This window comes from Populus trichocarpa, chromosome 19, assembly GCF_000002775.5.
Source record: "Populus trichocarpa isolate Nisqually-1 chromosome 19, P.trichocarpa_v4.1, whole genome shotgun sequence".
Classification (NCBI taxonomy): domain Eukaryota; kingdom Viridiplantae; phylum Streptophyta; class Magnoliopsida; order Malpighiales; family Salicaceae; genus Populus; species Populus trichocarpa.
Window position 1 is genome coordinate 4,835,455 of NC_037303.2, and position 18,527 is coordinate 4,853,981.

The 18,527-nt window shown below is 30.0% G+C and overlaps 1 protein-coding gene, 1 long non-coding RNA gene and 1 other non-coding gene across 3 annotated transcripts; 2 read left to right on the plus strand and 1 right to left on the minus strand.

Moving 5' to 3' along the window:
* The first annotated feature begins 14,751 nt into the window (after nt 1–14,751).
* On the plus strand, nt 14,752–16,916 carry LOC7491041 (arabinogalactan protein 13). The gene is made up of 2 exons (XM_052449301.1): nt 14,752–15,250; nt 16,073–16,916. The coding sequence occupies exon 1, from the start codon at nt 15,069–15,071 to the stop codon at nt 15,246–15,248; it is 180 nt and encodes a 59-aa protein (XP_052305261.1). The 5' UTR covers nt 14,752–15,068; the 3' UTR covers nt 15,249–15,250; nt 16,073–16,916.
* On the plus strand, nt 16,073–16,153 carry LOC112325375 (small nucleolar RNA SNORD96 family). The gene has a single exon (XR_002979431.2). It is a non-coding gene; the product is annotated as a small nucleolar RNA SNORD96 family (small nucleolar RNA).
* LOC112325215 (uncharacterized) lies at nt 16,478–18,006 on the minus strand. The gene is made up of 2 exons (XR_002979294.2): nt 16,786–18,006; nt 16,478–16,681 (listed from the first exon to the last, which is right to left on the minus strand). It is a non-coding gene; the product is annotated as an uncharacterized LOC112325215 (long non-coding RNA).
* Between the last annotated feature and the right edge of the window lie 521 nt (nt 18,007–18,527).

Genomic DNA, 18,527 nt, shown 5'->3' on the forward strand with positions numbered 1-18,527 from the left:
TCTCCCCGAGTGTGTGTATTTATCTCCCTCTGCCTGTGATTGAAATAACTGAAGATTGATTCTCGAGCGTTGATTGAAAATGTACGGTTTGATGATGGTATTGGCAGACTCTGGGTTCAATCTCAAGGCCCAATGAAATACTAACTTCCTTTGAAATCTAGTTTTTGTTGGGCTTGATGGGGGTTAAGACTTTATGAACCTGGTTTACGAAATTTAGGGTTCTCATGCCATCCCTAAGTCCGCCAATTTTGTAAATTTTAATTTTGTACTTGAAGAGGGAAGTTTGATGAGCCTTGCAAGCACAACTTTAATGGAAACATGATGAAATGAAAACTATGGCACTCAATCCTATCTAGAAGCATGTGATACAAAATGAAATGTGAATCCATTTATCCAAAATAAATGAAATAAAGAGATGCACCAATTATATATATATATATATATATATATATATATATATATATATATATATATATATATTGGTTTTAATTGAACTTAAATCTTCTTTTTTTAATACTTCAGATTAATTTTATAAATCAAATTTAAACTACTTCTGTGTAGATTTTTTTATATAGATTAATGTACCCACAAGTGTACTTAATTGGACAACTTTACACTCAAATCAAGTGTTAGAAAATAACTAATCATTTATATCCTTTTTCTTATAGGAGAATTTAAATTTTCATCTATTTTTTTTTATTGGAGAACTTACATCTAAGTTGGAGAAAAAATCAAACTTATATCTTCTTCTTCAAAATTAAAAAAATATTTATCGTCGGTAATTTTGTTGGTATTTCAACAATTCATGGTAATATATATTGTGTTGTTTTTTTGTTTCTTTTATTGTATTGTTAATGAAGTTGATAAAAAATTAGACTTAGATTGGGCTTTCTAAAAATGATGCACTAGACTTTAGAGAGAGAAAATTTTGAGCTAGGCTTGTCGCTCTTGAATGCTTGCAAAACAAGTTCTTTATCAGATATAAGATCCTTCAATGCTTAAGTTAGTAAAACTAAAGTAGAAAATCTATGTGTAACAAAGAGAACAAAGATTATGTATTGTGATTGTTGTGTGTGGTTTTGTATCATGGCATCCATGTTATTACCTAGTGATCTTTGATATTTAAAACTTTTGAATAATATATGATAGGGTTGCAAACCTATAGTGAGAATAGGGTGGCAAACCAATTATCGAAGTAGGGTTAGGGTTGCAAACCTATTACAAGGAACAAAGTTGTATATTCTCCATGAAATTATAATGTCAAGTTGTTTACTTTATTATTAATCACTCTATGCAAATATTCTGAAAAATAAACAGTGAAAATAGGTGCCTATAATATTTATTGCAATGGAAAGTGTTGCAACGAGAAATAAAGTGGTTCCTGCACCAAAGAGTAGGATGACACACATCAAGGAGTAGGGTGGCTCTATAACTACAAGAAAAGTGGTTTCTGCTCTGTCATAAATTTCTTGTGTGCCCATGGAGAATATGGTAATTTCTTATTTCCTCTCCTTTTCTTTCTTGTTTCCCCTCAAGCTCGATTGGCCTAAAAGGGTTGGATTCATTCAGGCTCACGTTTTCTCCCCTTCTCCCTTCTTCCTTTCGAGCTCGATTGGGTCAAGGGAATTGAGCTAAGTTAGGCCTCACTTTCTCTCCTCTCCTCTCATCTTCCCTTTGAATCAATTGGGATGAAGGGTTTGGTTGGGCTACTATAAGCTTTGATCGGGCTTAGTTCAAAACTGAGGTTGAGAGTTATTGAAGAATCAATGACTAAATTAAAAATAAAGGAGAAAAAGTGTTTGGCACGTGTAGTGTTTAAAGGAGGATGCCATCTTCTAATGATGCATGAAGCGTGGTTCGAGCTCCAATGAAGGTCTTTCTTAATGTTGTTTAAATCACCTTGGCAAGATCTTCTTATTGGTGTGGCATTGTAATATCCTCCATAATTATATACGAGCATTTCATATATTCTCATGAGTATTACATTTGTTTGGGATGAATAAAAAAAAAATCTTAAATTTTAGGATTCTATTGAAATTTCAGCAGTCTTCCTTATATCAGGAGATTCCAAGTTATTGATTAAAAGCTTTTATACTTCAATATTCAGACAACTTACATTTCATTCAATGTCTAATCATCCTAAACTCATCACAACTCAACATATCTCATTTTCACATTACAAAATGGTTCAACATACACATAAAATTATGTATAAAATTATATTCAGATCTTAGAATTTCTTTTAAGGTAATACAACCATACACCAATGATCTAATGCACAAAAAAAACTAATATGGAATTGTAAGATTTACATAAAAGAAGGAATTAAACAACAAAAATTTCAAAGCATAATCATTTACTACATAAGCCAATACATTACAAAGAGGCATCTATTACATGGTGATTTACAATTATCAAAAAGTTATCATAATTATCTATCATTTGACTCATGGTTGTGAGGTATCTGTAAATAATTTATAAATAAAAAAGAATATTACATCATGTAAATAATTAAACAAACAAATCAATGAAATAATGCATTTAAGTTGTAACTCAACATTATCTGCACTTTCTATTTAATACTCAATAGAATCCATTCATTCTTATGCCCTTTGCTAGACATTATTTCCACATCCAAAAATTTAATTTCATTGCCTATTTTCAGTATTAACCTTATTTTTTAGAAACAAATTCTTTTGCCTATTACCAGACATTAATCTCATTACTAAGAATCTTAATTTCATCGCTCATTACTGGTCATTAGTTTCATTAACAAGAAACTAATCTCATCACCCTTTACCGGGTATTATTCCCATTTTCGGGAATCTTAATTTCATCACACATTACTGGGCATTAATTCTGATATCGAGAAACTAATCTCATCACCCTTTACTAGGTATTATTCTTATTACCAGGAATCTTAATTTCATTGCCCCATTACCAGGCATTAGTTTCGTTATTGAGAACTAATTCCTTCACCTTTTACTGAGTATTATTTTCATTATTAGGAATCTTAATTCTTTGAATCAAGCCACAGTTCAAAACACAATATATCATTGCATTTCCAAAACTATTACAAGAATTTAAATAAAGGGAGAAGATAAGGTGCATAACACCTACTTGTTTTTTTAGATAATCCAACTCTTTTTGGCTAAGATCCTGCTCCGTTAACCCCCTCCGATCACTAATACCTCTAAGCACTAAAAGTTTTCACTTTAATTTCAACAATTTCTTTACTTTCTCAAACCATTTCATCATTCATTACACCAATTAACAATCAATTTTCATTTCCCTCAAATTTTATCCAAGAACCCTAAATTCCAATTCGTAAGAATTCAATCAAATTAAAGTATTAATCTATAAGAAATTTATGAAAATGTGTTAGAACACCTTACCAAGCAATAATTTTAAGCTTCAACACTCCCCGGATCAAAATCTCTAACCCTTCCTCTATTTTTTTTTTCTTCTTCTTCTTCTAGCCTCTTATTTTCTCTTTTGATCTCTTTTTAAATAGGGGTTTAATGTGTTTCTTTCTCTCAAAGCACTCTCTTTTTACTCCTAACTACACTCTCTAGCCTTTAGAGGTGTAAGAATAAAAGAAAAATGAAAGATGGTCTCTTTCTCCTAATACAACCCCCGTTAGTTTTATAAAGATCGTAGTAAAAATAGTTTGATCATTTTAAGAAACGATCTGACCAGTTCATCAAATCAGTCTAGCCATTTCTCAAAATGGTTGGACCGTTTTTGCTATTGAAAAATTTACACCTCCATCCCTCTTTCTTCCCGTGTCTAGCCCTCAGTTGGCCATTTACAAGCACCCTCGATTGAGATTTATGATGTTTAGTTGGACCCTATTTAACGGCCTTAGTTGGGCTTTTTTTGGGGTCAGCAAGGCCTTAGTTGGGCGTTTTATTTTTCTTTTCTTTTCCCTTTTATCCTTTCTCTTTCCCTTTTTTTCCACTTTAGGGTTCGATCGGTTAGGCCTAACCCTCTTTCTTCTTTTTTTCTTATCCATTTTTTTTTAGGTTAGGCCGAGCTTGAATCTTCACCATTGCTTCTTCTCTTTCTTCCTTCTTCTTAGAGTCTAGTTGAGCCAACCTTGGAATCAATTGGGTCTAGCCCTTGTCCCATACTTCTTCTTCATCTCCTTTTTTTTTCCATAGTTAGGTTGGGTTTGACCCTTCTCCTTTTCTCCTAAGATTCAGTTGGTCCTGACTCTTATCCCTTTTCCCCTAGGGTTCAATTAGTCCTGACCCTTCTCCCTTTCTTCTAGGGATCAATTGGGCTTACACCATCAATTGCTAATTTGGCAACTACATAAATGTTATAGCAAAATTGTGATTTAAATAGCGTTTAACTCATAAAAATCATAGTTATTAACAAGTACCAACAACCCTTAAGTTTTCTTGCCATTCACCGTACAATACAGGACAAGATAAACTCGTTGACAATTCTTGCTTTCTCCATTATATATTAAAAGCACCCCAACACCATATTCTCATCTCATTAGCCACCATTGCAAAACTCTCTCCTCCTCCTTTCTTTTCTCAATTTTTCTCCTCTTTCATCTTTTAATTCTTATCATCCTTCTTTCCACTTCTCATTCATTTGATGTTTGCTTGATAACAAGCATCTTGGGACTAAATGGGCTCTTATCTCATCATCTCCACCGATGAATGGAAACTCACAAATTAAACTTTTCTTTTTTAAATGTCTGTTGACATAAAAGTTAAAACAATCTCTTTCTTCTCCGATGGTGCATTTTGTCAATGAAATTGAATGTGCAAAGCTATGGGATTCTTGATTTGAAGTTTTTCATTTACATAATGTTGTTTCCTTTTTTAAATATGAAATAGAAAATTGGTGGCAAACCCTCTCTTTTAAAAGGATTTTATGATATTTTTTTATGGTAATTCATGTAAATTATTATTAGAAATCAAACAATTAAATTTACTACAACTCAGTTTTTAAACAATTAATCAAACCTTAAAAAGTTGTTATGAATTTTTACAATAATCGAATAGAATTGAAAGTACATACAAGTTGTAATTTTGTACTTTAACCATGTTCTTGTCTTTTCTAGATTTCGTACATGATCCTCCATTATCAGTTCTAATTAGCATATTAAAATTACTATTTCTTTTTCCTGGAAAAATTACTGGCATTTTTATACTCTAGTTTTATGCCATGCCCAGGTGCCCATACTAGCAGTAGCTGAGGGAAATTGAAAAGAATCTGCAACAATATCCAACATTATTCTTTTGTTGTTGCTGTTGTAATTGTAACTGAGGGCAAGCAAAGAAGCAACTGTTGTAGACTCTCTCTAATCAATCTGTTTTTATCACCTTAACCCGGAGATCTCTAAGCTTGCTTCCCAGCACTCGAGCAAGCTCTCTCCATGGAAAGATGGCTCGTATTTCATATATCTGAACTCGACATCTCCTGAGGGACACCAAGAACAGTTGAACATAGAATAAGAAATAGTTAATTTTAATGGTTCATCCTGTAAAAGACGACACAGTGTTCCCTTTTTTTCATTGAATTTTCTGCTTGGATGTGTCCATGCATGTCGTGTTCATTACTGTCATGTATAGAAATTTCAAGTTCCAAAAATGATTCTTTAAACTCTTTTCTTTTTCGCAAACGAAATTATTGCTCAGGATTTGCATGCTTTTGCCCTGAACATGTTTCACGTTTTCTTGCCATTGACAGTCAATCCTGAGTTAGTAGTTACCAGCTAGCTACAAGACGGTAGTATATTCTATTTGTGGTTAACCTGTCTCCATATCTAAAGTACATGTACTGTGGCTTTGTGGGTACAAAAATCGAATCTAACTACTTTAAAAATCACTACCTAATTTCTTTACTTTTATATATATATAATTCATTCAAGGTTTCAGGGAATTTTGCAGATTCAAGGATATGCTTAGCTAGTCGTCCTCAAGCAAAGCACTTTTGAATTTTTGCACAAAAATAATGATTGCTGGTTGAAAAAATTGACTTTCAATCATTAGAAATTAGGTATTTTTAAGAAAAAATTAGCGTAATAAATTAAAAATATTAGTGGAATATTGCATTTGATAAAAAAAAAAAAATTACAATTTGCACATGTCACAATTAAAAAACATGATATTTATACCTTGTTATTTAGAATAGCAACATCCAATAAAAATATTAAATAGAAGGAGAGAGGAAAGAGAAAAATAAAGAAAGAAAATGATAAATCTCGGTGAGACACTAAATCTTTGATTATAACATTACCGGTACCATTAGAAAGATTTTTTACGAGATGAATCCAACAATACTAAGAAATGTTATCAATGGTGATCCAAGTAAGTCACACTTGTCGACCAAAAATAATTGGTGACTCATTTGTCTTTGATGACAAGTGTGATCCACTCGAGTCACTGTTAGTGACCACTTGTGGTGTCGTTGGATTCATTCCGTAAAATCTTTTTGATAGTACCAGTAGTATCATAATCAGAGATTTAGTGTACTTTTGGGGTTTTTTTCTTTATTTTTTCCTTATTTTCTCTCTCTCATCTCTTCGACCTATTTAATAATTTTTATTGAAGGTAAATATCTTATTTTTCAATCACGACATGTACAAATTGTACTATTTCACAACTTCTTTTTTCTTGTGTTGACATGCTTTTATGTGCTTGATTTATTTGTATTTGCTTGCTTTGCATATTCAATGTATCATGGAATATTCAAACATTAAATTTCAGCTTGATTTTATTAAATATATTTTAAGTTATTGTTACACAACAAAATTAAAAAAAAAAATCAGAGCTATTTTTTTCAAAGGTACAAAAAAATCAACTTCATCCCTCAAATTGCAACTCATACATATTTGGTCCATGTTGAAGTTTTTTATGTTTTGATTTGAAACTTTATTTTTTTCATGTTTTGATTGTTGAATTTGACATATGAGAGAGAAAGTGTTCGAACAACTACATTTTTTTTTAAAAAAAGGTTAACCTTTGTGTTAATGGGTTTGCTTAGAGAAAGGAGTTCAATTGAGATGGATTCGGTTTGATTTTGGGCATTTGAGTTGAATAAAGGATATTTCATGGTTGCAAATATGTTTATTGAGATTTTAACATTTTATTTGTGTTGGATTCTTTTAAGTTAAAATTATCTTTAGTCTTAACTCTTAACTAGTTAGAACTGTTTTAAATTTTAAAATTATATTTGTCCATGATTGATGCATTATGAAATGTTTTATTTCATAATTAAATTGTCTTATTTAATAAAAAAATATTTGCATTCAAAATGTTATCTACTAAAATTGATAATGTGCTCAAGTTTAAAAATATGTACAAATTTTATTTATATGGTCTGTGATCTTAGAAGACATGGGCATTGACTCAAATGGTTCAGTTTGGGAAAAAAAAATCCAACCAAACTATTTCTTTTCCAAAATTTTAAATTGAACCAAATTGAATGAAAGAAATCAATTGATCAATTTGGTTGGGTTTGGTTTTATATTTGTTAAAATTAAATACGTCCAATTTGATCAATGAGCCTTTAGTTGAGTTATTTTAGATAGACTTTGAATCAATGGGTAATTGCTTCAATTCGACTTTACTTAGTTTTTATACTTGTTTTTCATTGATTTTTATTATGTATACTCAATTTTGTTTTTAGTTTGATTTGGTTCGACTTGGGCTGGTTTTCATTTCTAAAACCTAGAACTGAAATTTAACTTGATCAATTTTTTTAAAACTTTTCCAACCAAAATTATCCAATACATTTTAAAACCATTAATTTTAAACTGGTTTATATGGATATTCTAGATAACTCAATTAATTTGGTCATCCTAGATATTAGATGATTAGCTATGCTAGTCTAGGAATTAACTATATCCATCTTTTTTGGTGGCTTTAATTATATGAAATGTAAAATTTTCTCTAAGTTTTTAATCTTAACATGTGATATACTTTGTGGTACTCTACTTTTAAATAATTAAATCTTATAAGTTACAACTTAGTTCCACAAAAATTCTTTCTCTCCCTCTTTTAATAATTTATTTCTCTCAATCCCTTTCAAAAAAAAAATTGAGAAGAAAAGGAAAAATAACACAAACTTTCTTTACGTTGATGGACTTTGAATCTCACCAACACAACTTATCAGACAATTTAATTGTGCTTAAGTAAAATATTAGAAAACCTAAAAAAATAATACAGATTAAAAATTTCAAGAATAACTCTCTATTTAACTTTGCATATCCAACTCTTAATTCATTCATTTTATTAATCAATAAGAAAATCCATCAACAATTTACAAATTTAATTTCAAATCTTGGTTTTCATAATATATACCAAAATAAAATGCTAAGCTAATCAAAATCAATTGTTTAAAAAGTTTTATACCTAATTTTAATTCATTGTTGGTTATTCATTCTTGCTATGATATATAAATCAAATCAATACACTAATACCATTTTTGCATCAATACAGAGACTTTGTTGAAACTAAAAAGGGTGGAAAGCCTCATTATAAAACTTTGGTTTGACAGGTTGATCATGGACTCGGTCAACCTAAAACATAGATCGGTCCAGATTGAAAACAAAATACAATAAAATAAAAAATGACTCAACCTAACCCAGTAAAAAATACATATTAACTCATGACCTAATCAACTCAAGATAAAACCCAACCCTCAACAAGTTGGAAATGAAGGGGTTAAGCTAAAGATGAAGAGGAAGGGGTTAAGGTAGAGATAGAGAGAAAAAGGCTATTAAGAGAGAGAGAGAGAGAGAGAGAGAGAGAGATAGTTTCTGAATAGTATGCATTATTTTTAAATATTTAATAATATGATGGCTGCTTTAATGAAATTAAATTTTAACTTATAGGACTTGAATGGTAATAATTGAAGTGTTGTAATTTTTATTTTTAACTGGTTAAAAAAGGATAAGTACAATTTTAATTCACAAAATCTAACTCATGATACAATCTACATGTTAGAAAAAAGAAAACCCTGAATAAAACCCATCGTGGTCTTTAATGCATTACTTCATTCTCAATTTCATCCCAATTATTTAATTTCATTTATTTCATTCCTAAGTGTCACACATTTCTCAATTCAATCCTTTTTTTTTTTAAATCATCATACTTTTTTAATGGAAAATGTCAAATTCTATTTAAAAAATATTTCTTTATTGCATAAAATAATAAAAATTACTAACAACCATGGATGAAAGCAATTAAAAGAGGATTTTTTTTTATATAGTTTTTAGGTCCAATCTATAAAAAAAAAATAGCTTTGTATCAATTGAAAATTGATGGATAGGTTGAGGACTAATTTGAGGTTTTTAATGATAAAAAAATAAAAATAAAAAAGATGAAATATATGGTCTATCTTAGGCTATTTGCACAAAAAACTTAATTTTTTTTATGTAATAACATAGTTGCAAATTCCCAAATATTTATCACGTATGAACAAGCAGTCGATTAGTTTATTTGACATCGCCAAATGATTGATTGGTTCATGTAGAATACTAGATTTTTCAGTTTTAATCCTAGTGATTTCTTAAAAAAAATTTATCAGTCTTTTTATATGATGTAAAGTGAAATGTGTTCATTTATTTTAATTTGTCCTATCAAATATGATATAAAAATTTACATTTAAGCATTAAAATAAACATTTAAAAACTAAGTTTTCATTTGCTTTGTATCTTAGACTTGTTGATTGATTTCTTCATTCGGTACCTCATTTTTGTTAATGTGATCTTCATATAAACTTGTTTAAACTTAATCTTATCCAAGCATATCGTTAGTCATTTCTATTTAGTTGTTATCATTAGCTTCTCAAATTGTCGCCACCTTTCTTTCCCAAGTCTTTGACAAGGACCTAAAAGTTTTGCTCACAATATCGGCATTAGTATAAGTACTACCAAGAACATCCAAACTATTAGTGATTGTTGTCATTCTAGTAATCATACTAGTTATGTATTCATTTTGAAGCATTTTGAATAACTCATATTGATGTACAAGCATATCAATTTTGGATTCTTTAACTTGATTAGTACCTTCATGAGTTACTTCTAAAACATGTCATATATTCCTAGTATTTTTCCAATATGATGTTCTTAAACTCACTTCTACTCAAGACACAATACAAAATGTTCATAGCTTTAACATCCATAGAAAAAAACTTTTTATCAACATTGGCATACTTACTCCTAACCTTAGGAATTATGACACCATTTTTTATTTTGGAAAGGTTATGAGGTCCATTTTCTATAGATAGTCATAAATTATAATCAATGGATTGAAAGTATATTATTATCCTAACTTTCCAATAGGAATAATCACTTCCTTTAAAGAAAGGTGGCCTAAAGGTTAATGATCCTTCATTTTGAACATTAAAACTAGTGGTTGTCATTCAACTCAAGTCCAAGAAAACTTATATAAATAAGTATTAGACTTTAATACCAATTTTTGATCTAGAATTAAGGCAACAATAACACCTAAGGGAAGGTGGAATAGATGTTCCACTAATAATAACAAATATTGCAATTAACTTGATTAAACACAACAAATACAATTAACCAACAATATAATTAAAGTGCTTAATTTAAAGAATATAGGGATAGAAATTACAAACTCGATTTTTAATATCATTTGACAAGCCTGCATCCGCACATCAAGTACCAAATCAGTCTTGAGTATTGTATTCTTTATTAATCCAAGCCAAAGATTACAATGTCCTTGACGAATCCTTACCACACCCTTTTTTACCACTTGAAAAAATATCCTCTTCAAGATTTTTTTACCTTGGTGATGTACTTTGCCAATGACCAAGAGTTTTTCCCTTAAACTCTTAAAGAATTACAATTATTTTAAATGTAGCAACACTCTCTCAAAGAGTAGGTAATACAATTGAAGCTTATATCTCTTTAGCTCCCTCAATATTACTTAAAAGGTATGAAAGTGTTTAAGTGTAGTGAGTGTAAGATTTTTTACTCTTATGAAAGAATATGAAAGTTTTAATGCACAAATACAAGTATGATATAAGATTGATGATTTGAAGTTGTTTTTTTCTCTTGAAATAGCTTGCATATGATATATATATATATATATATATATATATATATATATATATATATATATATATTATTCTTCAATTAGACAAGCTCTCTCTCTCTCTGCAACTAAAATGGTCGATCAGTTTAGAGTGGTCAAGCTAATTGGTCAACCAGTTCTTATGAATTCTCAGGTCGACCAGTTTATTTGGTATTACCAAATGGTTGACAAGTTCATGTAAAATATCAAATTTATCAATTTTAATTATAGTGATTTCTTAAAACCATTTTATCAATCCTTTTTAAATGCATGCAAAGTGATGTATGTGCATTCATTTTAATTTGTTTTATCAAGTATGATATAAAAATTTACATTTGAGCACTAAAATGAACACTTAAAAACTAAGTTTTCACTTGTTTTGTATCTTGGACTTGCTAATTGAATTTTTTATTCAGTACCTCATGCTTCTTGATGTGATCTTCATATAAACTTGTTTAAATTTAATATCATCTAAACATATCATTAGTCTATTTCTATTTATTGTTACCATCACAATATATAATATTAATAAGTGACCCAAAGATCTACAAAATCAGTCATCAATGACATGTTTAGCTCTCTCCTAACTAACCTAAAGGACCATCAGATTGCGATGCTCTTCTACCCATTTGACTAGAATTCAGGATAGATAAAGGATTTGATTGACTACTAATTTTAAGTTTTTTCATGTACAATCCACTTTGGACAAAAGAATCAATCATTGTCTTAAAACTAATATCATATGCAATTGATACAAGATAATAATGATGTTCCCCAACTTTACACCTCTATATGATATCAACTTCAATATCATTATAATTTCACTCAAGTTTATGACATATAACTTGTTTAATATCCAATTCCGGTCAATTTGCCTAACAAATCAATTGAAATCCTCAATCTTGACAACTTAGCCGACAAATCAATACAAAGCATAATTGATCAAAATTCAACTTAATTTATGTTATTTTCATACCTATTTGAATGAAATCAACCATAATTGCATAAATTCATAGCTAATTAGCACAAATCAAAATCTCCAATTTTGGCAACTTAGCTGATAAATCAATACAAAGCATAATCGATCAAAATTCAACTTAATTCATATTATTTTCATGCTCAATTGTATGAAATCGAATCTAATTACATAAATTCATAGCTAATTTAACACAATTCAATAAAAAAATCACCAATTTCAGCAACTTACCTAAAAAATCAACACAAAACATAATTGATCACAATTCAACCTAATTCATGTTATTTTCATGCTAAATTGATGAAATCAACCATAATTGCATAAACTCATGCCCAATTTAGCACAATTCAATCAAACTCTAATTTCAAACAAACTTAATTTTCAAACTAAACCCTAATTTTAAGTGACACAAATTAAACATAATTTAACTTTTAAATACACCAAATTAAAATAAATATAGGTTATTTACCTTGCTTTTTTCAATCGTGGAGTGGTGGCAGTGTTGTGGGCGGCGTTCTTATGCTAAACACTATGAATGAAGGCTTGGAGATAAGAAGAGTGATTTTTGGTTTCGTAGAGAGAGACGCTGTAAACAACGGGTTCTTAGAAAGGTGGGTTGCAATTGTGGGGAGAGAAGAAAAAAGATAGGTTAAATTGCATCACTTGTCACGATTTGGAACCGTGACATCATAAGTTGTCATATTTTAGAATCACGATATTTAGTACATGTCGCAATTCAGAATCGTGACAACCATAAATGTCATAATTTTGAAATGTGAAAAATATAAAATGTGTTATTTCGCCAATTGTTTTCAAATTATGATATTTTGTCAAATTTTTTAATTTATTGTGTTTTTTTAAAAAAAATTCTCCGAATGAAAGTAAGTTGTTGCAATTTTGAATCATGATATCTATTAAATGTCATAATTTTAAAATGTGACATGTGTAAACTTTGTTATTTTGCCAATTCTTTTTTAAACAATATTATTCTGTCAAAAAATTTAATTTAATATGCTATTTTTTTATAAAAAAATACTCTGACTAGAAGAATAGGACTTCGTATAGGCAAATCCCAATCAAGGTTGTCAATTATATCCCGTTCCACCCAGAATAACTTATATATCTCGTTCTAATTTAAAAAACAAAACAATCCAAAACAAATTTTTTCTTGCTCAAAATCTTGGTCTCTTCTAGATTTCTTAACCAAATTTCGGTCAAAACATTTTGGTTGTTTTGTTCTGGCCAAAAATATATTTTTTTGCTTTTTTTTAGAAAAAAAATGCATGTTTTTTTCCCTTAATTTCATCATTCGATAGTTGAATTATTAGAGATTGGACTTTATAATTTATTATGGCTTGCTTTTTTTACGATTGTGTCAGTCTCATGATCTTTGTCACGAGTTTGACAAGTTAACTGAGTTGGCTTTTTTGTCTATTTTTTTAAATAATTTTTTTTTTCAGTTTCAGCATTCAATATTTTTAATATTTGGTTGATTATAAATTAAGATTTGTCATTTATTTTAGTTTGTTTTCTATAAAATTATCTTAGTCTTATTACTTGGGTCACAAGTTTTATAAGCTAACCCGAGTAGACTTCGGTTGTTATATTTTGTTCTTTCATTAGATTTATTTTTTCTTCTAATTTCATCATTCAACAATTGGTTTATTGAGAATTGAGCTTTATAATTATATTTCTTTTAGTTGTCCAAGTTGTCTTTAAACTTGTCGAGTCGATCGAGTCACATTAAATCTTATCCCACACGATGTAAATTTTTTTGAAATATGAATTGGATTTAAATTTAAATTATATTTATTAAATTAATATTTTAAATTATATATATTTAAAAAGCACTTCCATACTAAAGTGCTTTCAAATCAAAATATACCATTCCAATTAAAAAAAATAAAATATCAATAGCAAAAGATTTAACAACCTTAATCCCAGATCGCCTACTGCACTCATTTCCATCAAATCATATAATCCAGAAATTTTAACACTGTAAAATCGTGTACTTTAATTATATATATAAAAAAAACAGATAAAAATATCCAGTACCACAGAACATGAATAAGAACCACAGAACATGTCCTTATTGGAATTCAAGATTTTCAGTTAAAGAATTTAAGAAAAAAAATAGAAATGCCAATTTGTTTTTTTTCTGAAAAAGGAGAGAGAAGGCATAGTTAAACATTAGGTTATGTTTGCACCTGCTTTTATATTTGAGATGCAAAAAAATGTAGTTAGGGGTTTCATCAAATTATATTTTATATTGTGGGGTTTATCAAAAAATTTAGTTTAAAATAGTGTAAAGTAGTTGTTACATATTTTTTTATTGAGTTTTATAAAATTATATTTCTTTTTGTGTTTTAAAAGTATTTTTTTTAAAATTTAATTTTTTTATTTTTTTCTTTACTTTAAATTATTATTTTTTTATTTTCAGATTATTTTAATGCGCTAATATTAAAAATAATTTTTTAAAAATAAAATAAATTATTTTAATACAATTAAAATGTATCAAAACACTTTTAAAAAGCAACAACAATCAAATATTTTATACATATTTTTTATCCTATATAAACTACAATCATAATTTTTACAAAAACTCTATAGATCTAACCAACTACATTAACGTTCTTCCTTAAAATTTATTTTTTAAAAACTACGATTATAAAAAGAGTTGGCGCCGCCCTCAAAACATGGCCACAAAATCGTTCGCACAGCTGTATGGCACACCACAAAGCTCGGTTCCAACTTTGTGCAATAAAAAAATGACTTTTGTCTCAAAAGGTAACCATTTGCATGTGCTCGCCATCAACAGTCCTTCAGGCCAGCCTGCACCCTGCAGGTAACACCCACTCTTGTCTCCTCGCCAACAACTACATAAAGCATTAACCTGCCAGCCCTAATCGTGTCATCCCACTAGCCGTTGTCTGAGCTCTCGGTGTTGCTCGCCTCCTTGCCATTCTTTCTTTTTGCGCCTCCCCTCCACACATTGGTTTTCTCATAATTTATTTATCACAATGGAGGCGTTGAAGATGAGAGTATTTTTGGCTATCATGGTTGTGCTTATGGCCCTTTCAGCAGTCCAGGATGTAGCAGCAGCAGATGCCCCTGCTCCTAGCCCTACCTCTGATGCCACTACTTTTGTACCAGCTGCTTTTGCTTCTCTTGTTGCTCTTGCATTTGGGCTCCTTTTCTGAATGTAAGATTATGCATTATTTATCGTTTTTTTTTCTCTCTTTTGGCATGGTTTATGCTCATTTATTTGTTTGAAGCCCTTTCGTCCCAAACAGTACAGGGATTTGTTTGCATGGATGAGAATTGAGGGACAAAGGGGGATGGAGTGTTTTACTTGGGATTTTCATTGTTCTTGATCTTTATGACGAATTGGTCAAAAAGATTCAGACTGTTGTAACCAATTATTATTTTGTATTATAATTGATGTGATTTATTTGTTTGTGGCTTCAATTATCTTTTCTTGTAACTACTGATGAATTCTTTTGTTATCTTTCATTATACGTAAGTATCATCTGCTTAGAATTGCATATAGATTTGCCTTTTCTAGTATCCGAATTCTAGATTCTTTATGTATAAGAAATTCAATCCCTTGAGAGCCATAGAGAATGGTTTCTTCTCCTTCGGGCTTACCTAAGAGAACGCTATACACTTGGAAAATAAAAGTAGTAAGAAACAGTTGCTGCAAGCTTTTTTTAAAAAAATATATATATATTAGATAAAAAAAATTTAATAGAAAACAATAGTAGATGTATCAAATTTAAAAAGAAAAATGATTAAAAAAATATAAAGAAAACATATTAATGTCTCGCGAAACCCACAACTAAGATTTAAAAGAAAAATTAAAAGGGTGTTCAAAATGGTTGGTGCCCTTTTGGTGAGAACTCACTGTCCTGCAAGCTAAATCCATGAATGTTGTGTGGCGTGGGGATTCATGCCTCAGGCCGCATTGTTGGGTTTAGATCAGTGCTTATGGTTTGCTTGCTGATTTGTTTAAGTTTATTGCTAGGGGCCGATGATGATATCAGTCACCAAATACCATCTTTCGGGACTGAAAGAGTCTTGTTGACATTCTGCAATTCTGAGGCCTTGTTACCTCTTCGTTCTTCTTAAGAAGAGCTTGGGTGGTGTTTTTGTCTTCCTGTTATGAATGTGTTGTTGTTTTGGCTGAGATTTCTTACCATGAAAGGCGCAGATTGAGGGTTAGCCTTTCCATTAATGATTGTTAGAAATGTATGGAAAAGGGATACTGTTTCTGGGAATAGGCATTTCACCTAGTTGCGATTTTGGGTAACACTGTAGATTTAAATTCGGAGAAGAACAGGTTTAACAACTTGGATTGGGATTGGGAATTATGCTATCCATGTGAGAAATATTGTGCAGCTGAACGCATGATTAACATAAACAAAACATCTGCTTCGGAAATCTAATTATGCATTAATAGCAATTTCAGAGACCTAACATGAGGGCATCTCCAATAGTATCTCAAGCAATTTGGCTTTATAATTGAATTTTGTCACTGTTCAACTTGAAACTCTGTTCGCGAGTCCATGGCTGGTTGTCTGAACATGAAAGAACAGTTGTCCTCCATCTGTATTTTCTTTGACAGCTCTCCTTTCTGTATTTACAAGAAGAAGGAAAACCCATTGCTATGTTCTTCAACCGTTGAGCGAGTGAAGATAAGAAGGTAAATTCAGAGGACAAACATGCAAAGCAGCTTACACCATGAGTTTCTCTAGATAAAGAAAAACATCCACCTCTCCTCTTCCTCTCGATTTTGCTCCTCCTCCCAAGCAAATCTATGTTTATTTTCACTGCCAAGTAAGGTGATTTGCGAGCGTTCTTCCTGTGTATGTTACAGTGTGGATTCTCATGCGGGCTTCTGTGTGCTCGACACTCTCGTATGATTGCAGCATTTTTCTTTATGATTGCTTATTCCTCTTTTTTTCACCTGAGCCGAACTATAAAAAGACACGAACGAGCTTGCACTTAAAAAAAATAAAAAATCAATACATTCAAAATGTTTTTTTTTATAAATATATCAAAATAATAAAATAATTTAAAAATAATATAATTTTAAGAAAAAATATAAAATTTAAATAAATAATATTTTAACCATAATACTAAACAAGCCCCAACAACACGTCTTTCAAAACAACTAGTAAACATTGAGGGTTTGGTAACAAAGCTACGTGGACCTTGTCCCAGCTTAAACGTTAACATGACAGCTCATTGACTTGGAATATTGTTTTGAAATGAAAGAAATTCATTTTAAATCCATATTTTTTATATTTTAATTAAAAAAAAACTGACTCCACAAACCAAAAAATCAAGATGGTGGCGCTGCCCATGTGAATATAATTATATTTTATGGTGGGGTCAATATTGTACTTGCACAACCTTTTTCCTTGTTTTTCTCCCTCCTTTTTCTTACAAGATAAGTGTTTTTTTTGTTTTTGTTTTTTTAATTTAATTTTTTTAAAATTAATAATTTTAAATTATTTTAATACATTAATATCAAAAATTATTTTTAAAAATAAAAAAAATCATACACCGAGTCAGAATCTTGTTGTCTGACAGGATTGGTCCACTTGTCTCCATCTTATCTCTTGGAGGAAATTGGGTATGAGAGAGAAAGATGTTTCATCGAACAGACCAGCTGTGATCAATAATTGTATTTGACGTGGAAAAAAAAAAATAAAAAATCAAGAAATGAACATTCCAGCATGTGCTGAAAATATCTATCTGCTAATTTTCAGAATTAAGAATTTTGGAAAAAAGGTTTTTCTATCATTGTGAAGGTTTTTCTCATAGTTATCCCACTTGACACGATAGGTTGACTTCGAATCCCGGTAACATAGAGTAGTCTTCATTACAACCTGGTAAAGATTTTATTTTTAAATTGTTTTTTTTTCTAACGAACCAAAAAATAAATTTACGAATACGTAGCTTGATATATATCTGTGTATTTACAAAAAAAAAAAAAAAAATTATGTTTTTCAATGCAAAATAAAAAATCTTTTTAATTATTTTAATTTAAAAGGAGAAGATATAATGTTGGATAAAAAATTTTTAAACTAATATTTAAAATTTTATTATTTACAACATGTATAACAAATATTTCATAGTTTTAAAACCTGACCTGGTCTGATGGGTCGACCCAAAACTCGACTGACCCGAGGCTGAAACCGAGCCGAGTTTAAAAAAATAAGAGAAGTCAAAAACTCGGCTGATTCGGCGGGTTGACCCAGTGACTCGGTTGACCCCGCAAGACCCGATTAAAAACCTGGTTGGAACCCGTTGACTATTTATTTTTTTTAACCAAAACATCGTTTTCATTTATAAAAAAAATTTAATAGTGACCCGGGTGACCTGGTGACCCGGGCAAAACCCGTGACCTGGATCGGGTTTAAAAACTCTTGAACATAGTATAAATTGTTTCTTAATTTTTTCAAATAAAATAT

Bases quoted from the DNA above. Each gene is read 5' to 3' on its own strand.
- LOC7491041 (XM_052449301.1), top strand. From the start codon at position 15,069: ATGGAGGCGTTGAAGATGAGAGTATTTTTGGCTATCATGGTTGTGCTT.